The 21,460-nt window shown below is 49.6% G+C and overlaps 8 protein-coding genes across 8 annotated transcripts; 2 read left to right on the top strand and 6 right to left on the bottom strand.

The window, feature by feature from the left end:
* Positions 1–1,070: 1,070 nt before the first annotated feature.
* Positions 1,071–2,268, top strand: N7446_013984 (uncharacterized protein; the record flags this gene model as incomplete). Its single annotated transcript, XM_058522723.1, has 3 exons — positions 1,071–1,214; positions 1,263–1,759; positions 1,806–2,268. 3 exons carry the CDS (start codon positions 1,071–1,073, stop codon positions 2,266–2,268), a joined length of 1,104 nt encoding a protein of 367 aa, XP_058366200.1.
* A 2,106-nt stretch (positions 2,269–4,374) lies between these two features.
* On the bottom strand, positions 4,375–5,421 carry N7446_013983 (sterol desaturase family protein; the record flags this gene model as incomplete). The annotated part of the gene is made up of 1 exon (XM_058522722.1): positions 4,375–5,421. The coding sequence occupies one exon, from the start codon at positions 5,419–5,421 to the stop codon at positions 4,375–4,377; it is 1,047 nt and encodes a 348-aa protein (XP_058366199.1).
* Positions 5,422–6,126: 705 nt separating this feature from the next.
* Positions 6,127–7,336, bottom strand: N7446_013982 (biotin synthase; the record flags this gene model as incomplete). The annotated part of the gene is made up of 2 exons (XM_058522721.1): positions 6,127–7,086; positions 7,133–7,336. 2 exons carry the CDS (start codon positions 7,334–7,336, stop codon positions 6,127–6,129), a joined length of 1,164 nt encoding a protein of 387 aa, XP_058366198.1.
* A 470-nt stretch (positions 7,337–7,806) lies between these two features.
* N7446_013981 (uncharacterized protein) lies at positions 7,807–8,706 on the bottom strand (the record flags this gene model as incomplete). The annotated part of the gene is made up of 2 exons (XM_058522720.1): positions 7,807–7,824; positions 7,867–8,706. 2 exons carry the CDS (start codon positions 8,704–8,706, stop codon positions 7,807–7,809), a joined length of 858 nt encoding a protein of 285 aa, XP_058366197.1.
* A 1,228-nt stretch (positions 8,707–9,934) lies between these two features.
* On the top strand, positions 9,935–11,996 carry N7446_013980 (putative very-long-chain acyl-CoA synthetase family protein (CefD1); the record flags this gene model as incomplete). Its single annotated transcript, XM_058522719.1, has 4 exons — positions 9,935–9,944; positions 10,007–10,135; positions 10,185–11,523; positions 11,579–11,996. 4 exons carry the CDS (start codon positions 9,935–9,937, stop codon positions 11,994–11,996), a joined length of 1,896 nt encoding a protein of 631 aa, XP_058366196.1.
* A 274-nt stretch (positions 11,997–12,270) lies between these two features.
* On the bottom strand, positions 12,271–14,031 carry N7446_013979 (CFEM domain-containing protein; the record flags this gene model as incomplete). The annotated part of the gene is made up of 3 exons (XM_058522718.1): positions 12,271–13,695; positions 13,745–13,918; positions 13,969–14,031. The coding sequence occupies 3 exons, from the start codon at positions 14,029–14,031 to the stop codon at positions 12,271–12,273; spliced, it is 1,662 nt and encodes a 553-aa protein (XP_058366195.1).
* Positions 14,032–15,179: 1,148 nt separating this feature from the next.
* N7446_013978 (mannitol dehydrogenase family protein) lies at positions 15,180–16,685 on the bottom strand (the record flags this gene model as incomplete). Its single annotated transcript, XM_058522717.1, has 1 exon — positions 15,180–16,685. The coding sequence occupies one exon, from the start codon at positions 16,683–16,685 to the stop codon at positions 15,180–15,182; it is 1,506 nt and encodes a 501-aa protein (XP_058366194.1).
* A 480-nt stretch (positions 16,686–17,165) lies between these two features.
* mcsA (putative citrate synthase Cit1) lies at positions 17,166–18,992 on the bottom strand. The gene is made up of 3 exons (XM_058522716.1): positions 18,781–18,992; positions 17,595–18,734; positions 17,166–17,546 (listed from the first exon to the last, which is right to left on the bottom strand). Exons 1-3 carry the CDS (start codon positions 18,823–18,825, stop codon positions 17,343–17,345), a joined length of 1,389 nt encoding a protein of 462 aa, XP_058366193.1. The 5' UTR covers positions 18,826–18,992; the 3' UTR covers positions 17,166–17,342.
* Between the last annotated feature and the right edge of the window lie 2,468 nt (positions 18,993–21,460).

Raw genomic sequence — 21,460 nt, 5'->3', positions numbered from 1 at the left:
GGTGGTGGAGATGAAGAAAGGGATAAGGTTGAGAATGGAGAGGAGTTCGCCGATCACCACGTTCTTATACCAGACGATCAGTCTCCTCGCCAACAATCAATGCAAAGATTCTGGAATCATACGAAATACTCGGAGGTGTTCCCAAGTGCGTCTAGCTTGTATATTGACGGTGGAGATGGGCGAATTCACCGGTCCCGCTTTTAACGCTATGAACACGAACATAAGAGATCTCGGGAATTGGAGTTTGGGGGAGATCTACACTGCACATTCAGTATACGGCAGTTGTGATCTACAGTAGCCGAGGAGGCTGGAATTCCATGGATAATTGTTCCATTCGCGTATACTATCAGGAACATGACGGTGTTGCCGTTGCCTCCCTATACAGATCTAAGCCTCGGACTTCCACGGCTTCCACGGATATGGCGCTTGGATTGGATCGAAATGTCTCAGTCAAAAGAGATTGGATCGACCAATCATATTACAAGTCATACATGAAAAGTGGGCCTCCAACGCCACCAAGTCCGCGCATCGGACGCTCAGCCGGGAGTCAGCCCTAACTCAGGTTTCGCCCGTTATGCTTCTCTCCTTAATCTAGGAGACTTTAGTGGCTGGTCATGTCTCAAATTTGAGGGTTCTAACTTTCCAGTTGTTGCAGAATCGAGGACCGGATGTGTTTCTAGATTAATTCATTTGCCCCATCTCATTTTAATAGATTAAGTGGAGACGACGCATCCGGCGTAGAACCGGTTCTGTTATACTCACGCTGAATCTGACAAAGTTTACCGATCTCAGGTAACTCACAAGACAATAATTGGTCTATCCACCGGCAGTTTTTTGGACCAGGGGACGAGCCGAGTCTATTGGCTCTCTCCAAGGCTTTCCATACCCTTTCTCGGTCTATCCGGGGTTTATGACCAACTTGAACCTTGGTTTTCGCTCAACCCCAAATTGGACTTTCTTTTCCGGAATGCCTGCTACGCATGTTTATTCCTAGGCGCTACTCCCTTCTTTCTTAAATGGTTGGGATTGTCTCGACAATGATCTTCAACTAATTCTTATATCTCCACAACATGTCGAAAGATCTTGGCCCAGCCCTGGAGAAGGGGATCTGGGCCGCAGTGATCATCGCCGCGGTGATCGTTATTTTACGAGTCTTTGCTAAGATTAAAATCAAACGGTTTGGCTTTGACGATGGCTTGATGATCCTCGCCGAGGTACTACCCCTTCCTCTGGCTAGTTTGTGTCTTTGCTAATGTGTCTAGCTTCTGGCGATCGCTTCAACAGTCTTCTTGACCTTGTGCGTGCGACATGGATTTGGCAAGGACCTCACAACCCTGCCACGGATTGATCAGGAATTAGTCTTGAAGTACATTGCCATCCAGGTCCCGCTCGTCACTTTCAGTACTACCTTCGCCCGTTCTGCCTTCATCCTCTACATTCTACCTCTCCTCGGTACAAACAAGATATACCAGGGCTTGCTATGGACGTTCATGATCATTCAGCTCGCTGGTAATATCACCTCAGCAGTGCTTCCCCTGAGTATCTGTCGCAATGTCGCAGCTCTATGGGATCCAGCTGTGGCTCTTTCGACCACCTGCGGTGATTCAAAGGCCATCATCAAGTTCGCTTACTTTTCCAACACATTCAACTCGGCCACCGATCTGTTCTTGGCCGTCTTCCCAGCTATCGTGTTCTGGAACCTGAATCTGAAGCTTCGGATCAAAATCAGTCTGATCGTTTTGCTCAGTCTGGGTATTGTGTAAGTAATTTCCCCTCCGGGTATCGCCAAGGTACTAATGAGTCAGTGCAATGATCGCATCTATCATCAAGACGACCAAACTCAACTCAATTCCCAGCATTACGAATATTGGTGCTTCCGGTGGCATTGAGTTAATCCGCTGGGGATATATCGAAAACACGATCATTATCATCACCTCCTCTATCCCTTGCATCCGGCCCTTGGTCATCTCTTCCGTCCGCAAGATCTCTAGCGGGAAGTTCTCGCGCTCGTACGAGCTCAGTGGTCCTTTCACCGGTCGCAAGACGAACCCAAACGAGACCAACCAGTCGCGACGCACGCGCAAGTTCAAGCCTGATCTGGAGAATGGGAGCGTGGATCACATTTTAAACCAAAGCGCGCATACCAGTACCAGCGTCGGCGGCCACCCAGACTCTCCTACATTTGACGGTACTGGAATTACGAAGCAGGTTGAGATTTCTGTTTTCTCGGACGAGGATCAGCTGCCCCAATCTGTGAGGCAGCTTTGAGGTCGTAAATCGGGTGTTTTCTACATATAATTATTTCTAGACTTGTCACTTAGTGTACGCCGTCACGAATCTATATCCACATATCAATCATTGTTGACTATGTCTAATTAAGAAGGACAATAATGTGTTTTTTGCACTACATGGGCGCTAAAACGATCGTTGATTCAGTCGGGAATTGGTTTACCAAGGTTGACTAGCGTACATATGTGGAGTAGAGACTAGGCCAATCACCATTTCCAATACAGCAATAGTTACCGTTGAGCGCGGGCTGGACCATGTAGACGGAGTAAAAAAACTAACATATTAGCCGAGATTGTGTGGACACCCGGCATTGCCTGGGGAAACCTCGGCGATTGCTTGATGCTAGAGCCTGATTTAGCTCATGGTCACTCAAAGCCCAGGCTCAAGCATGCCCCACAAGCTGTCAGCACTATTGTTGTTGACACAAGCGCCAATACACTTGCCTGGTCAAACCTCAGAGGCGAACTAGCGGGGCCAGGCATCGATGCCTTCCACGACGCTCTCCACATACAATACCCATAGAAAAATTCTGGTGCAAACTCAAAAGCTGATCCAGGTCTGAAACAGTCACCGTCGAGGCCCATATGAAGTTCCAAACTCGGAAGCAGGCCGAGCATTAAGGACGCCCGAATCGATAGTAAAGATGGCATGTACCCACTACAGGGCTATTGATGCAGATAACCTTGGATCAGTTGTATATCTGATCGGGCTTGTCCTGTAATTTGGCGGGCTTCATCCTTCTTGGGATGATTCCCGCGAATGGATCTTGAGTATTTGTCACCTTGCTTGCTCAAGCTCGATCATATTTAGCTGTAGACATGCGCTTAGATCACCGGCCAAGGTTTATCTGTAAAACATATTATATCGAAGCCTCCTTCGATTAATACTGTCTACCACCCAAAACCTTGATGTAAGCCTATTGTTCGTATTCGTGGCGTTGCCAAAAAATGGTTCAAATGGAAAAGCATAAAGGGGAGTACGGCTTCAACAGGTATTTTGTGCGGAATGGTACTAGGGGGTATTAGGAGTATGTGCTTTTTCACGGCCCTGCTGATGATTTACACGGTAAAATCCGTGACTGCTACACTGCTACTCTATGTTCACCACACTTAACATGAGATCTAGGGGTTCAACCTGAGAAATCTTCAAGTTGCGGAGAAGTGTATGAATGAACTATCACGTCTAGCTGTTATAATTAATGGAAGCGATACGCAGCTCGTTGATCAAGTTATAATATCATTCGTTTAGTAACGCTGTGCTCTCACTGGACTTTTTACGCAATTTGGGTGAGGTGCTTCGAGGTCCGAAACTGACAGCATTTGACAGAATCGACTTCGGAATCTAAAGTACATCGTGCCCGCCACTGGTTATGGAATCATTAGCACTTATTATTATATTCTGCGCTGCTCAAACAGTAGTTGGTTAGTCCGTGTAATATCCTGCACAAGGAGAGGTTTGGAATGCCCTGACCACCCAGGTTTTATATATCTTCTCATTGGGACGAAGTAACCTAAATCTCAGCACGGCCTTCACACAAGTCTAGGGTAGCTATAGCTGGGAGTATACAAGAATTTTGATCCGAGGGATGAGGTAGCTAAGTCCAGTAAATAGTAGTAGAATGCATTCTTCTCAGATATATATAATTTCCCAGGGATCGATCACTAGATATCTATTTCAAGTGGTATTTCAGTTTCTGCTAAAGGGGCGCGGTAATGCTTCAAATAAGTCAAATTTACAACCAGCATATTTAGCAGAGTAATAAATAGGAACAAATGTGTTCTCCAAGCCATCCCAATACTGTGATGCATTTCCCCGAGGATGCAGTGACCCAAGGCAGCCTGACCTATTCGGGGCAGACCGGGCAAAACAAGCGAGGCTGAGCATACGCTCTTATCAAATTCTTCAAGACATACCAGTTGCATGAAATAAGCGATATGGAAATACTTAAAAAACATAATCTAGCTGAATGGAAAATACTCGGAATGTGGTATATGTGGACATCATTCATAAGAATCGAGCTATATATAAGTGGCTCGCGATCACCACCTCTTATTCAACCTCTAAAGTAAAATAGTGCCGATGATCTCAAAAAAGAGGCATCCTAGCCGTATTCTCATAGTCGACATTATCTGCCGCAGATTCAATACGCTCGGTACAAGTACCAAAAATGCGATCCCACAGCCTAGTCTGCTTACCATAATTATGGCTCTTACGCCATCCTTTCCGGTGATGCAAGTCATGGTCCTCAATAACAATCTCGGAATCGAACATCTGCAGTAGCCAGCTAAGCGTCGACGGTACAGTGAGATGCATGCGCAATCCACTATGCCCGAAGACTTCGGCAAAAGCCACGTACTCGTGGCAGATCCACCATTCATAGAAGCCCATCGGTAGACCCATTAGTTTCAGACTGAAATAGGTCATCATCGGTACGCCGACCATATCGAAGAACTCCTGTTCGTGGTCGGCGTATGCCGCCAGTAGAGGGTTAGGGTGTTTGGTCAGGTGGTGCGTGCGGTGGAACTTCCAGAGGAAGCTCACGTCGTGCATCAGGCGGTGGTACCAATAGAACCAGAAGTCGAGGACAATGCCGTATAGACCGATTTCCAGGGGAAGCCACGCCCACGACATTTCGGAGGGGCGTTGGCTGGCGTTGTAGGAGAGGAAGATTGAGAGGATCAGGCGGGACCCGGTGGTTTTGTAGAGCGATGTTACTACTTTAGCCACGCCGACGTCTGGAACGCCATCTCGTTCGTGTTTGTCCCCGTCTAGAAAGCCGTATTTGTGGCCTAGGCGGCGGAGGATATGCACTTGGTAGATGACTGTGGCGTTGAAAGCGAAGAAGTAGAAGTTGAAGGCTGTGATCGGGCCGATGGTGCGGCCAGTGTAGGCCATGTATGTCTCGTGAAGGAGGAGTGGGAGTGCAGAGTAGAAGAGTACCCAGCGTTGTAGAGACCACTGAGGCATAAAGGGAATTTTCTCTTCTTTGCTGTGCACTGGCACTTCCTTGTTGAGCTCCTGAGGATGGGCGTTGAGCAGATCCAGCAGCCAGTGGTTTATGTTCCACTCACTGCGAGGTGCAGTTCGCCATGTGGATTTCATAGAATCTTTGGATGATGGTTTGGAATCCATAATGGGCGGTTTGGGTGGATTTACGGCCTCTACTGGTGGCGCGGATCTGGTTTATATCATTTTGCGAAGGCATGACTCATGTAAAATGAGAACCATGATGTGAAGTCTTTCCTGTGTGGAGCAGTTTACCCCAACAAAACCTACACATCAAATGAACAGGAGATCGTGGATGGTCCATGCCAAACGGGCGACGATCGGCGCCTACCACATGAAGTTCTCCGCAGAGGGAGGCCTCGGAGTCGGCTAATCCCTTGAGGGGCATTCAATGGCCATTTTTGAGCATGTTGGAACTAAAAAGGGAACCAGTGCGATCCGATGTGGTCGAACTGATGTCCAATAATGATGGCAAGATGGATCTGAGAATGGTGAATTCACAGCGTGCGTCCAGCTAAGCCTCGGCATCAGACCATTTGATAGTGGAGCACCGATCAGCTGGCGTTACGGAAAGACTGAACATTCCATGAATATTTTATGAATATTCCGGGGTAAATACGGAGTAAGAGGAGAGATGCAGCAAGTGAGGAAGTGGCTGTTCCTGCATGTTGGCCAGGTCACGTGTTGATGCGTGGGTACATGCCTTGTCTATGAGGCCTCTCTGCCAAGGATCATTGCCTATACGGGATATGATGGCTATATTTACAGAAGGCCACAGACTATCCACAAAACTAAATATTGAACACATTTTCTTAACTGTCTCAACTAGGTCTAAGGGCTAGCCGCGACCGGCGCAGCAGCCTCGGGTTCAGCCGTTTCAGCCGATACTGGGGCGTCAACTCTCAGCTTGGCCCTCTCGAAGCTCTTCATGGGGTAGTATCCCCAACGCTTGAACATGACATTATCCTCATCCCAGCCGTTACAGTCAGTGGTCAGCATCTTCTCGCCGGTGAAGACGGCATTCGCACCGGCCTGGAAACAGGCAATCTGCTGCTCCTCGGTGAGAGCGACGCGACCGGCAGCCAGACGAACAATAGTGGCGGGCATCACGATACGGGCGGTTGCGACGGTTCGGAGCAGACGGTCAAAGGGGATCATCTTGCGGTCGCCGAGAGGAGTTCCAGGGATGGGGACAAGAGCGTTGACGGGGAAGGATTCGGGGTGCGCAGGGAGGCTGGAGACGGTGTGCAGGAGACCAATGCGGTCGGAGTCAGCCTCGCCCAGACCGAGGATCCCACCTGAGCAGACGTTGATACCGGCATCACGGACGTGCGAGAGCGTCTTTAGGCGCTCATCGTAAGAGCGGGTGGTGATAACGGATGGGTAGAATTCACGCGAGGTGTCGAGGTTGTGGTTGTATGCGGTGAGGCCGGCCTCCTTCAGCTCCTTGGCCTGATGCTCGTCGATCATGCCCAAGGTGACGCAGACCTCCATGTTCATGTCCCGGATGCCGGTGATCATCTGCTTCACATTCTTGAGACTGGTTTTGCGGCCGCGCATGTCTCGCCAGGCAGCCCCCATACAGAAACGGGTACTGCCATTGGCCTTGGCGTTTCGTGCCTTGGTCAGAACCTCGTCAACGGGGCTCATCTTGGTGGCCTTGAGGCCAGTGTTGTGCCGCGAAGACTGGGCACAGTAGGAGCAATCCTCACTGCAGCCACCAGTCTTGATGTTCATCAAAGTGCACATCTGGATGGCGGAAGGGTCATGGAAGCGACGGTGAACGGCAGCCTGTAGGGGTCAGTTCATCCTCAAGCCAATGCTCTAATTGACTTACGGCCGCGTATGTGAGTTGGTTCAATGGCGTCTCATAGATCTGCTTGACTTCATCTCGAGTCCAAGTGGTGCGTGGGGCGGTTGCTCCCGTCGCATCAGTCAATGTGAGAGGGATCTGACTCTGACTGGACAACACACTCGACCCCTGCACAGTCCCGTAGGACCGGAGGAATGACCGAGGCAATGAACGGATAGGGAAAGACATTGTGTGGTGTAAGAGGAAGAGAGAGAGAGTGTGTATATGAGGGGTACGGAGGAATAGTAGAGTGATTCACATTCACACGGTGTCACTGTGGGGAAAGGATCACCCAGGCTCAACCTTCACTTCACACCGGGGGATGTAGGACGTTGGGAGGCCCAACACTGCTACTCAACTTGTTTTCCGAGGGTAACCGGTAAAAGGATGCTGATCCCGTACTCCGTTCCTATACTTCCCATGCTTCTCTTCCCATATCTACTATGTTCCTTAATTGCTCTCCCTACCTTTTCTGTTTTCGTCATGTCTAGATCCACTATATCTGTCTCCGCCAATCACATCTCGCATATTAGCCAATCTCGCCGGGGTCGATCGGACCAGAGGAAAAAGCGAAAAAAGGTGAGACAAGTTCCTCAACATTAAGGTAATTGATAACTTTATAACTCTATAACGCTAAACATAAGGTAACTCCCCTTAACCTAGTAGAAATCCCAAAACTATGCAACATACGATCATGCTAGTCCGAACATCGAACTTACTTGGAAAATCCCCACCAATAACAATACACAGAGGGGCATGAACCTCTCCAAAAGGACCAGTTCGAATTTAAAACGGACTATTGATCCATTCGAGCTGTTCTGTCTTGGTTGTGATTTTCCAATTTGAACTCGAAGTCCACAAAAGGCGCCAAATTGCATGAACAGGCCAAATACACAGGAGAACAAGGTAATAGGCGAGTGCACCGTTGAATTGTTGTCTGAAAGACCATGGTGTGAAGAATGGGCCACATGGCTGGAAGTATTGGACGTTGATATTTCTTCAATTGACTCATTCGTGGATACACTGCGTGATTGATCGGCCTCTATGCTCCGGTATCGCTCCACCGTCGCATCCTCTCGGATTTCGAGGACTGAACTGTGGATCGTGATCTCCTCTGACTCGACAGCGTCATCAATGGCGTATGGAAGAATGGGATAATGAATAGGGTCACTCGATAAGCAGTCGGGTTGTTTCTCCAAGGGGCATAGGGGTTGTCTGCACGCATTTCGGTTCCTTGGATCATTTCTGAACTCGAAAATCTTCTGGTTCCATTTCTCGACGTTCAATTTGCGCTGTCCTTCATGACGGCTATGAATGAGCAGCTCGCAGAGCTTCTTCGTGTGACATTCAACCGCCTGGTCATCTAAATCCGAACACGACATGCATTCGCGCAGCAGATACCAAGCTTTTTCTTGATTTCTCTCGGAAATCACACTGCCACACTGGAGTTTTCCACGGGACTTTTTGGTTTTAGCTAGGCAGTATTGCTTGCCATTCCCAGGAGGGACAATCTTAAGATCGAGGATGCCCTCCACGGTGTAGATCGCTGCGCACGGCATTGTCGGGAAGAGGTCAAGGATAAGCAGAGCGAGAAATTACAGCGTTGTCTGTCCGTAGGCCGTTTGCCGGGGATTGTTTAAGTCGTGTTCAATCCTTTCGCTTGTGGCTTTCTCCTACATTATAATACTAGAAGTCATCCAGGGCCACGATATGTCATTATCTACAGCTTCTTAAGCACAGCCATCAGCCATTTCCTAACAAGCGGCTGCGCCACAGCGAAACGCATCGCCACAGGCAGCAGTTTTCACCAGCAGGTCGCAGGAGTCGAACCCTTGCTTAGTTTGAAGGATCGCGCTTGAGATATTACAGAGCATCCAGGTAAGGCAGACATGGATTAGGCAGATACTAATCCTGGGGCTGAGCTGATTCATGGAATATGGAATTGACAGTCCAACGGGGGCCTGGTTTTATTGCATTTCAGCTCGGTTGTTGCGGTTGCTTCCCCCACTCTATCTCCTCCAAATGGATTTCTCCGTAAGAGCTGGAACCATTCGAAGCGGGGGAAGAATTGACAGCTATAAAACACTCTTCAAATGTAACATCCTGCTTGGTATGTTTCACGCTGATGTCGAGAGATAACAAAATCGGAGCAAATACCCCAGCAGGAAAACAGGATGCAATGAGTTACAGAATTAAGGCCATTCGAACAGATGATCCATCTCCCACCCCATCTCTAGTGGTGTCAGCCTCGAATCTGCGAGATTTCAAGATGATCTCCGACCAGGAACCCCTGAGCATGGCCCTGGTTCGCATGGAAAAATTAATTGCTGGGCTCCTCTAAGGTGTGCATACGAACAATGAATGAAATCAGGGACAGTTCTGCCCCTACATCTTAAGCTGTCCAGATACCAGACCAGTGCTACCTCTATACCGTGGCTTATTATCCCCATCAGACTTCTATTCATAGCGTACCAGTCAGAAGTTTGGAGATGAGGTGAACAAGACAGGCATCGGCTATGAAAGCGACCGAGGTGAAATGCATTCCCCGCATTTCGAGACCGCTAAAATTGCTGAGGAAGACAAAACGCAAGGTGTCTCTGCGTCGCTTTGCCGAGGGCCCGGCATTTGTTCTTGTACCTCCTCTTTATTTACTTTGCAATTTGTTTCTTCTTTCTAATTACTTGAATATCGCATATCGGACACTGTGGTTCAATTGTTGTGCGTCGTGGTTCGGCCATACCTCGGTAACTTTTATAACGCGACCATAAGGCCTGTCTCAGCCCAAAAATGGATTTAGGTATGTCTATCAATTGTGTTGATCATATCCATATGACTAGAACGTGGACTGACCGAGTACAGGAACTGCTGCCGCTGCCTTGCTTGGTGGTGCTACTGTCGCCAGCTATCTAAACGCCAAATTTCACATCAAGAAAGACGTGTCAAGCATACTCACAGCGAAGAAAGCAGAACGCGAATATGCTCGGGCTGGTAGGAAACTATCCACATCAATAGCCAATGCAAGCTGACCAGTATGCAGTCAGCCATAGCCGTGGGAATCCGTGGTTTGTCCTGTTGGAGACTGTGAAGCGCCACCCCGACATGACCTGCCTTTGGACTCGGGAGAGATCATACACATATCAGGAAGTGCAAGATCAGGCCTGCCAATATGCCCACTTTTTCTTATCGCAGGGCGTGAAGAAGGGCGAGCTTGTGGCTGTCTATCTTCAGAACAGTGCAGAGTTTATGGCGGTGTGGGTGGCCCTCTGGAGCATTGGCTGTGCCCCTGCTGCTATCAATTACAATCTTTCTGGTGATGCGCTCTTGCACTGCTTGAAGATCAGTGGCTCGAAGCTTCTCTTAGTCGACGAAGACTCCGGCTGTCGGGCGCGCGTAGGGGAATCTCTGGATGCCATCACTGACCTCGGAATGAAACCCATGACGCTTGATGGCTCCCTCAAGGCGCAAATTAGCACTTTCTCGACATCTCCGCCGCCAAAGGAGCTGGCGAAGCATATCAAGGGCGAGTTCCCAGCCATTCTGATCTATACTTCGGGAACCACTGGGTTGCCCAAGGGCTGCGCATTCACCATGGCTCGACTCTACACTACTCTCTTCATACGCCAGGGGATGATGGGGGACAAACCTGGCCCGGACGGTGATCGATGGTACAGTTGCATGCCTTTATACCACGGTACTGGTGCGATTTCACTGGCCTGCTGTTTGGTCATGGGAGTCAGCATCGCCATCGGTCCCAAGTTCAGTGTTCGCAACTTCTGGAATGATATTCGCGACTCTGAATCTACTATTTTTGTCTACGTCGGCGAGACAGCTCGCTATCTGCTTGCTCCGCCGCCCTCACCCCAAGACAAAAACCACAAGGTCCGGTGCATGTACGGTAACGGCCTTCGCCCAGACGTTTGGGAACAATTCCGTGACCGATTTGGCGTTCCAGATGTAGGAGAGTTCTTCAACAGCAGCGAGGGAATCTTCGGTCTCTTCAACTACAACCGCGGTCCATTCACGGCTGGCAGTGTTGGCCACCATGGGCTGATCATGCGTGGGGTAATGCATAATGTCTACGTTCCGGTGGCAATTGACCCGGAAACTGGCGACATCCTTCGGGATTCAAAGACAGGCTTTGCAGTTCGCTCGCCTTATGAGCAGGGCGGAGAGATTCTCGTCAATATCCCCGGCGAAGAAGTTTTCCAGGGATACTGGCGCAATACTGAAGCGACCAATAAGAAATTCCTGCGTGATGTCTTCAAGAAGGGAGATCTGTACTACCGCTCCGGTGATGCTCTGCGCCGACTTAGTGACGGTCGTTGGTACTTCCTCGACCGACTGGGCGATACTTTCCGTTGGAAGAGTGAAAATGTGTAAGTATTAGATCCACTAGCATTACAAGTCAGGACTGACCACTCTACCTAACAGCGCTACTGCCGAAGTCTCCGAGGTCATCGGTCGGTTCCCTGGCGTGACCGAGGCCAACGTGTACGGTGTCCGGCTCCCAAATCACGAAGGACGAGCCGGTTGTGCAGCGATCCAGATTAGCCCAGAGGCCCGTCAGACATTTGACTTCACAGCACTTGCTCGCTTTGCCCGCTCTAAGCTTCCCCGATATGCTGTTCCGCTTTTCCTGCGTGTTGTCGAAAATCCCACTCATATCCACAACCATAAACAGAACAAGGTACCTCTCCGCGACGAGGGTGTAGATCCTGCGCTCCTTGGTACAAAGGCACCAGCAGGGAAGGATGATCATTTCCTTTGGATTGCCCCTGGTGAAGACAGCTATTCGCCCTATGGACAGAAGGAGTGGAATCAATTGTCAGACGGGAGTGCTCGGTTGTAATTGATGTGCATTTACTCGATTTATAACGCCGAGCCTTCAGTTGAGATATACGTTCCAAGAAGCATTCCACCACTAGTGCTGAAATATGCATTTCATTTTTCCGCCTTGCACTCTTCTCTCGGAAATAGCAAATATTACGGATAGAGGAGATTTTCCAGTACAGGGTTATTGTGTTTATACCTATGACATTCACCAATTAAATTCGCTTTGAATGTAGAAACATCCTCAATTATATCACAAAGGCTTCAAGATATATGATAACTCAACACTGAAGCTAGTAAAGAGAAAGGGCAAGTATAGCCACGCCAAATGCCCACAAGCTCTTCAAACCTGATCTTGATCCAGTGTTAGAAACCACGAAAGTTTCAGTGGGCTTGGACGCAGTAGTGGTATAAACAGACGAAGTAGTAGTTTTACGCTTAGTTGTCATGGTCGATGTCGGTGATGAGTGGGAAGTATGACTCCACTCAGTAGCGGTGGGAGTGATAAGAACGAGGTTAACAGTGGTTGAGGAAGAACCCGTAACTGTGCTGAATCCAACCTGCGGGACAGTAACTGTGTGAGAAGACCAGGTGATAGTAGTACACGGGGTGTGAGGAGCTCGCGTGACCGCAGTGACGTTCTCGACAGGTGTAGTGGTAATACTAGCAACCTGAGAGGGGTTGCTGGTCTTGGTAGCTGGACCATGAGGAGTGCTAGTGGGGACGATATCGACAATAGCTGGGTTCTTGGGTACATATGATGCACAAATACCGGCGAAGTAAGAAAGAGCCGACTGGATCTCCTGGTCTGATTTACCCCAGGCTTGAATGCAGGAAGTGACCTTGTCTGTAAACTCGGAAGATGGACAGAAGCAGGCCGCATCGCTGTTAGAGTCGCACTTAGGAATCGAGAGCCAAGTGTTCATACACTTGGGGACCAAGTTAGGGCATGGGGCGTGTGTGCTGGGTGAGGTAGGGATTGGTTCCGAAGAAGTGACAGCAGGAGATGGCTCGCCAGTTTTGGATGTGACCCGGGGGGGAAGATTCGGGACCGAAACGTGAGGGCTCTCATGAGAGATTCCAGTTGAAGTTGTTTCCCAGCCAAGTGAGTGCAGATGTCCAGTTTCAGTGGATTGATAAGGGCAGACAGTGGTCGATAGTACATATGTCGAAGTTACCACCACAGTAGAATGTGCAGGGCACTGGGTAACAGTTGGTGCACAGCTGGTAACCAAAAATTTGGCGGTGGTCCACGCTGTGGAAGTGGTCACCTGGGGCGTCCTGGTAGGGAAAGAGATATCCGGTGCGCTGGACGTGGGCATATACGAAGACACAGGGTTAGTAGTCGAGCTCGAGGTAGACTCCGGGTAGGACTGAGATTGACTGGCGACTGAGTGAGGGGGCTTTTCTCCAGCAGAACAGTCGAAATCGATTTGGTGAAGGTCTAGTTCACACTCGCCGAACTTGCTCTGCTCAGGAAGTTTAAACTCGACCGAAACCGCGCCACCACACTGGTCATTCTCGACATCGACTCCCTCGGGCGAGCTGCTAACTACCTGGTGACAAGAGTGACCTTTGGGTGTCTTGTAGGTGAGAATGACATCGGTTTGTCGAGAAGTTGAAAGGTGAAAGTTCCGAACAGAGAAAGGAGCATCGTCAGCATCCACCTTGAGTGTCCAGTCGTCGTGTCTAGAAAGTGTTCCTCCAATACAGTCCCCCTTTTGACAATTAGTATCGACTTATTTGACATTAATCGCCTGAACTCACTCCTGTGGATCCCCCGCAGTCATTCTTAGGGTTAAATCCAATGAAGTCGAAGCCGTCATATCCCCAGTCATCATCGTCTAACAGCTCAGACCAGTCAAAGCCAGTCTCTTGGACATTCGAACACTGATTGTCAGTGTTTTCCGGGCTGGTGAAGCAGGTGTCGGTACCCCACCACTGATATATGATTAGATTTCATGCTTCAACTTCTTTGGAGGAAAACTCACCAGGCCCGCTGGGTGGGCGAGTGTAGCGACACCAAAAAGCGAAAGGAAAGCAACCGTCTTCATATTGGAAGACGTCGGAAATGGAGTAGGTTAAATTGCGGGGGTTAACGACAGGCAGCAATTAACCACGCTGGAACTAATGAGCGTTTGTCTGGCGAAAAGACGAAAAGGCGAGGCGAAGCGAGAGTTGTCGACTGAATGTGATAGCGAACAACCAAGATCGGGAAAGTGGAAGCTTTTAAGCTTCACCAAGGTGAGGACCAAATAGAGCTGAGCTATACAGAAGAGCATCCATGTACCTCTGTTTACTATCAACAAACAACATAGAATGCGCCATCAGAGTGATGGTTGCTGTGCTGATGCTAAAAGGCCCTCTCAGGCCAATCACCAGACACTATTTTAACTGTCCGTTTCGTGCATCTGGTTCCTCAAAGCGAGGATCTAGGAATGCGGCGTTTTGCAGGTGAACAGAAAAGTCAAAAGATCAATAGGCAGCATGAGAAAGGTACACTCGTGTAATTGTTTCCTCAGAAAGAGATTCCATGTAGCTGTAATAGTTCAAGCTTAAGATCGACTATAAAGAATAAATTTAGCTTAAATAACAAGAGATATATTGAGATCATGGGGTTGGCATCATCCCCGGTCTACAAAGCCCATTTAGACATTAAACTGCATCCCAGACCATTCCATCTATTAAGTGATAGAAATGCCAGCGGTTGAGGTCTTTTGTTTATTTCCTAGGGCCTAAACAAAACAAGCACCATATCCAATAACAAGCCAGGACCTTTGGCCGGACTCCGTAAGGCTTGATTTCGAGGTTGCGACCTAACCCTTGCTTCATCCCAGGAAAAGAGGCAAAAGTAGACGACGGAGATCTAGACTGGAAACTGGACCTCCGAACTATGTTCCGCTGCATTCCAATCTTGACCCTTGCAATTTCCTCTATTTGTTCTAATATCCTGCGATGCCTTGTGTCTTTAGGCTCAAAATTGTACTCCAGTTAACTAATTTCAGGCCGCCGTGACCCCCAAGTGGACGCGTATAGGAGTGATAAAGTATGTGATTTTATCTGGATTATCGTCTATCTCTATGTCTTGTTTTTCTCGTAAATCACTCCCTCGTGACGCATTCGTAGAAAACAACGTGAACATCAAACAAGATACAAATATCTAGTAAATCTTTTTCGCCAATAAAACGCTCCAAACCGTCAATTAATCAACGTACTTGGGAAGCGTCTTCATGATGCCGTCCCGCGCAATTTCCTCCATAGCCGTGGTGATTGTCTCAATGAACCGCTTGTCGCTGCGCAAGTCGTCACCGAACAGGTTCTTAATACTGAGCAGCTCGGAGGGGTTAGTTCCTCCAGCGGCAGCCTTAGCCTGGAGCTCCTCGCGCATAGGGTCGTCGATTTGGAACTTTTGGCCGTTGTCATCGACACCGTGGAGGTAACGGAACCAAGCGGCTGCGACGAAGCACAGGCGGCGGAATGGGCCAGACACCCAGATGGCCTCGGCAATGGACGGCATAATGAACTGTGGGATCTTGCCAGAAGCGTTGAGGGCCACACGAGGTAGCTGGTCCATGATAGTTGGGTTGGAGAAGCGCTCGATGAGCGTGTTACAATACTCATCAATGTTAACGCCCGGGATGTCGGGTAGCAGCGGCTTCACCTCGTCCTGCATCATCTGCCATACAAACTTCCGGAAGACCGGGTGCTCCATGACCTCATGGACGTATTTGAAGCCGGCCATCTGGCCTGGGTACCCAATCGCCGAGTGGCTGCCATTGAGTAGGCGTAGCTTGTGCTTCTCGAACTGCTCGACATCGTGGACATTATTGACAAGCTGAACACCGACCTTCTCAAATGGTGGGCGGCCATCGCAGAATCGGTCCTCGATCACCCACTGCATGAAGGGTTCTGTGACAACGGGCCAGGAGTCCTCAATACCAAAGTTTTCTGCGAGTGACTTCTTATCGGCGGGCGAGGTCTGAGGTGTGATACGGTCGACCATTGCATTGGGGAAGTGGCCTTCCTCAGAAATCCACTTGGCAAGCTCAGGGTTGCGCAGGCGGGCAAACGATTCGAGCATGTGCCGTGTGATAGCGCCATTCTTCTGCATGTTATCACACGACATGACGGTGAAGGGCTTGAGGCCTTGCTGGTGACGGCGTGCGAGGGCAGCGTAAAGGAAGCCGAAAGTGGTACGAGGTGCCTTATCGTTGGCTGGGTTGAGATCGAACTGAATGTCGGCGTTCTCACTTTGAAGCTCATGGGTGTTCTCATTGTAGTAGTAGCCGCTCTCAGTGATGGTGAGCGACACAATGTGTGTATCAGGGTGGGCCATCTTGGCGATCACAGCCTCGCGGTCCTCGGGTGCAAAGAGGTAGGAGTTGATGCTGCCAACAACGTTGGCGGCGCTTCCTTTGGCCGAGCGCTCAATAACAGTGTAGAGGTGGTCCTGCGAGCCCAAGGCATCGCGCATAGCGACGTCGAAGGGCGTCAAGCCGACACCACAGATCGCATAGTCCGTCACACCATGGTTTTGCATTAACTCGTGAACATAGACAGCCAGGTGAGCTCGGTGGAAGCCACCAATGCCGATATGAACGATTCCCTCCTTGACAGCATTGCCGCGGGGATAGGTTGGGACCTTCACCTGGTCGCCTGCGGTGGAAATCTGTGAAAGGTTGGCACTGTTAAGCTTGAGGGGAGCCATTGTGATGAAAGAAAAAAAAGGGATGTAAGGAATGAATTGAGCAGAGGTAGCCAGTTTTGACCGCTCATCCGGAAACTGGTCAGCGAGGCGTATTACATCATGTGGGGACCTGGGGCGAACCTCAAAGGCCAATGAGGCCGCTGAAGGGCGATGGAGTTGGCGAAATGAAGCTGGTGATTCGATCGCTTTCGTCTGTCACGTGGTTTCCGTCCGTTTCCAGGAAGGTCGAGGCCGATAACGGCCTTTCTATACCGTGATTGTTTGAAGGTGGGCCCCGAGATACTGGAGATATTATAGTTAAATATACAAAGTAAGAGATCTGGAAAGGATTAGGCAATGGAAAATTAGAGAGGGTCAGTTGACCAAGTGGGGAGTTGACAGGTCAGGTTATACAGTTACATGTATATGCACGCCTAAATTAACTTGTTTACAGGTAGATCAGCCACATTCGGCCAGATCCTAAAATAGACTGTAGGGCTGGTTTATTCTCATATATTGATTGGACTTTTGCCAGGTATCCAGTCTATGTCAACAAGCAGTGGTCTAACCAACAAAACAGCATAAATAAAAGAAAACATCTCGCTTTGCATCGAATTCATCAATTGAACCATCAGTGGTCAATAAGCATCAGGTTGCACCAGGCTACCAGGACGACATTTATTTCTTGAGCAGGCCCAGGAGGTTGATGCTCTTGGGGCGCTCAATGGGCATGCCTAGAGCGCGATCCCAAATCAGCTGGACAAGGGGACCAAGGGCACGACTGACACCGAAGGTAACGGTGTAGTACAGAGGCTGCTGGAAGCCATAATGGTAGAAGAGAACACCACTGGCGGCGTCAACATTAGGGTGAGGGTTCTTGGTCTGCAGATCGTTAGTTCATGTGTCTAGATAATCCAGGCATCAACATACCTTGCCGTGCTCGGTGAGTACACCTGGAGCAATCTCCGAGTTTTTCTTGACCAGCTGGAACACCGGGTTGGCCAAGACATCAGGGCGGGTGGCAGCAAAATCCATCAAAGCTTCAAAACGGGGGTCGGGCTTGCGCAGGACACCGTGACCATAGCCAGGAACCACACGGCCCGACTTGAGGGTGTCCCAGAGGTAGGTGCGAACATCCTCGTCGCTGAATTTGGTGCCAATCTTGTCCTGCATAGCCATGACCCAACGGAGGACCTCCTGGGCAGCCAGACCGTGGAGTGGGCCGGCGAGACCCAAAAGCCCAGCGCTGTAGCTGAGGAAAGGGTCGCTGAGAGCACTTCCGACTAAGTGAGTAGCATGGGCAGACACGTTACCACCCTCGTGGTCACCATGCAGGGCTAGATACAGACGCAGCAGGTCGTGGAAGTCCTCGTTCTGCGAGCCACCCTTGCCCAGCAGCTCCGCAAAATTGTATGACCAATCCTGAGCGGCATCAAGCTTTTGCGTGCCGACCGCATCAATTTCGTTCGGGCGGAAAACGAGTGCAGCCACTCGGGGGATCTTAGCGAGCAGGGAGATGCTGTCATCAAATGTGGGCTCCCAGTACTCAGCCTTGTTAATGCCCTTCTCGTAGGCCTTGGCAAACTTGGACTCGGTGTTCAAAGCGGCTACGGCAATTGACAGCTGGGTCATAGGGTGCATAGAAGAAGGGAAAGACTTGATCAGGTCAAGAATGTGCGGCGGCAGCTCCGACTTCTCAGCCAGCTCTCGCGAAAAGGCGCGAACTTGGCCCGTGGAGGGCACTTGACCGGTCAACAGCAGCCAGAACATGGCCTCGGGGAGCATCTCTGTGCCTGTGGTGCCCTTGGGCAACTCCTTCTGGCAGTCCTTGATGGTCTTGCCGTGGAAGCGGATTCCCTCGTCGGGGTCCAGGACAGAGCCTTCCCATAACATGGCCTTGAGACCACGCATGCCACCAATGACATTGCCGATCTTGACATCCCCGATAGCCTCGTCACTCTGGGCCTTCACCTTCTGGAGAAGCTCTCGCTTCGCCGGGATGACGTCTTTCAGAGTGGTTTTCAGATCGGGTTCAGTGGCATATTGACGGGAAAAGATGGGCCGTGTCGCCTAGAATAAATTAGAGGCAGTCCCTCGCAGTGGCCTCTGGACTCACCTGGGCGAATTTGGAAGCGTGGCGGGTGGATCTCCAGAGGGCCATTGTGTTGATGGGTCCGGGGTAGTTTTGCGGGGGCGGGAGAGAACGCGGGGAGGGATGAAGCTGAAAAGAACACAGCAATTGAGGTATCGCGAGATTGAAGGAAGAAGGGGAGTAAAATAGCCGAACTTATGCAGCGATCGGCCGATATGCGTCGGTTGAACGCGGGGACAGGGGGGAGAGGGGGCGGGTTGCAGTCTACCGAGGCCCATGGCGGTTGCATGCGGCATCGGCTGTGGAAGCTGACCGGCTTGGGACTCTGTCTATACTTTATGCTTATATCTGTAGCTGCTATGAGCAATAGTAAACTAATATTACCTCCTCTACTCAACTATATAATCAGAGTCAGGTAGTATTGAAATTTAGCGCATTCATAGGTGTAGGACTGGATAGTACTTATGAGGCGGTTTGGGAGTTCAATCCCATGTAGATCGTTAGGATCTATGCCAGTGCTTCTCTCTTTAGTATTGACAACGCTCACTCAGCATATGTAGATGGAGACAAATCTAAACAGAGAGTTAATCAAACGTTCCGGATCGAATAGCGGTGGAGGGGATATATATTCCAGATCAAGTTGGACCATACGTGTTGGAGCCGACGTGAAGGTAGAAGCAAAAACAGCTACGAATGGCCAGATCAGAACGCCAGAAATGACATTGTAATTCTGTGCAGGTGTAATTGATCTTCTATACAGGAATTGGCGTACATCGACATGTGGGTGCCGCAGGTCCGAGACAGAAGCTGAGGCACCAAGGCTGCAGGGCTGTAAGGCACAAAAACAAGGCACCGTTATCGACACCTAACGTATTCGGTAAGCGAGTCGCCATTGTAAGCGAGCCGCCACCCTGCCTCTACCTATTAATTTTAAATGCATTTATCTCAACCAAAACGCCATTAAATTCAATAAATTAAACACGAGGTCTATTAGGACAGGCATTTCTCTTATGGCCTAGGTTTCCACATAACCCACACTTCGGTAAGGCCCTCGTACGCGGCTGTAAAAGTGCCGGAGGCGGTCTTGGTTGACGGGGTGTTGGTGCTTCAATTACTGGTTCTTCCACCTGAATAAGCTCGATAGCTTCTGAAACTGATAGGCCCTCTTCTAGAGGTATCTGCCTTGTAGACCGAGTCCGTTTTCGCTTCTTCGTCTCGTTCGCGGCCCGTAATTCGCTTACTTCTTTCTCGAGCAAAGCTGCCGATTGCATCGTAACTTGGCAGGCCTTTAAAACCTGATCTATCGCGGAGTTAAGCGGGCTCGGTGGGCTTTTTGAGCGCTGTTTTAGCAAAGCTTTAATTGACGAAGCTTGTTTTTGTAATTGGACGTAGTTCGACGGCGTTTTTGGCTCCCACTCGCTTCCTCGGCTCGAGGGGGGTGTCGGGGTTCGAAGGCAAATATCGAGCTTCGAGATCACTTGATCGGGATTGTAAGGTATTAAACCGGCGGCGGCGAAGCTATTCTTGATAGTCTCCGATTTAAATGCCTCGATTCGCGCAGACGGGTAGACTTCGAGGAAGTCTAATTTATCGATATGGTTGATTCTAGCCCGCATTTTTGACTCGATAAGCCGACTATACGCGCGCTTTAACACCGCGAAACAGCTAATATCGAGAGGCTGTAAAAGGTGAGACGAGTGCGGAGGCATACAAATTGCGATAATATTGTTCTCTTCGCAAATTTGATCGAACTCCGCCGTTAAATGACTTCCGTGGCCGTTAAGTATCAAAAGTCTATACTTCCCCTTCGTACGCGAAGAAGTAGACGGAATAAAGAGCTTTTTAAGCCACCGAAGACCAATTTCATCAGAGGTCCATCCATTCGGACTAACCTCGAAGCGCCAATCCCCCGGGAGGCCGTCGAACCAAGATTCGATATAGACTTTGCCCTTAAAGATCACGCACGGAGGAAGCGCCCACCCCGAAGCATTTATACACTCAATTGTAGTCACCCACGTACGATTTCCAGGTTGTAAAAGTGGTCGTCGACCGTAGTATTCAGCCCTTGTCACGACTTTTGCGGTCGCGATTAAGCCCATTGCAAACCCGGTCTCGTCGAAGTTATAGATATCGTCGGGATCGATGCCGTATTGAAGTATCGTTTTTTGGACTAGATTAAACCATTCATAAATGATTTTTAGGTCTTCACACTTCGCGCGCTCGTAATTATACCGTCTCGAGAATCGGGATGAAAGGTTTGGATGCCTTTGGACAAAGTTATAAACCCATTTTTCGCCGACTAAAAGGACCGGGGTAGTTTTCCGGGCTGCGAGAAGGAGGTTCGCAGTTTCTCGTACGGTAGAAGGCCGGGGGGCTGCTCCACGATTATCTAAAGAGAGAATCCAATTTTCAACCGATTTCTCCTCGATTTCGGTCAATTTATGTGAATTTGCGCGTAGAGAAGCCCGTTCCGTACGGCCGGAGAGGCGGTCGCGTAAAGTTGAACGCGGTACATCAAAAGTGCGAGCAGCGAGAGCAGTAGTGCTTATTTCTTGATTCTTAATAGCCTGGATAGCTAATAAGATCCTACCCTCTTGCTCCGTACGATTTCGGGAGGATTGAGTACGAATTGGTGGCATGGTAGGTGGTTAAGAAGGAGGGTCTAATTAATTGACGCGTTTTTGGGTAGGGTGGCGGCTCGCTT

The sequence above is a fragment of the Penicillium canescens genome (genome assembly GCF_028828765.1).
Source record: "Penicillium canescens strain IBT 15451 chromosome Unknown utg000011l_segment0_segment0, whole genome shotgun sequence".
Taxonomy (NCBI): Eukaryota; Fungi; Ascomycota; class Eurotiomycetes; order Eurotiales; family Aspergillaceae; genus Penicillium; species Penicillium canescens.
Note: the sequence above shows the minus strand (reverse complement) of the source record. Positions and strands in the feature narration are given on the sequence as shown.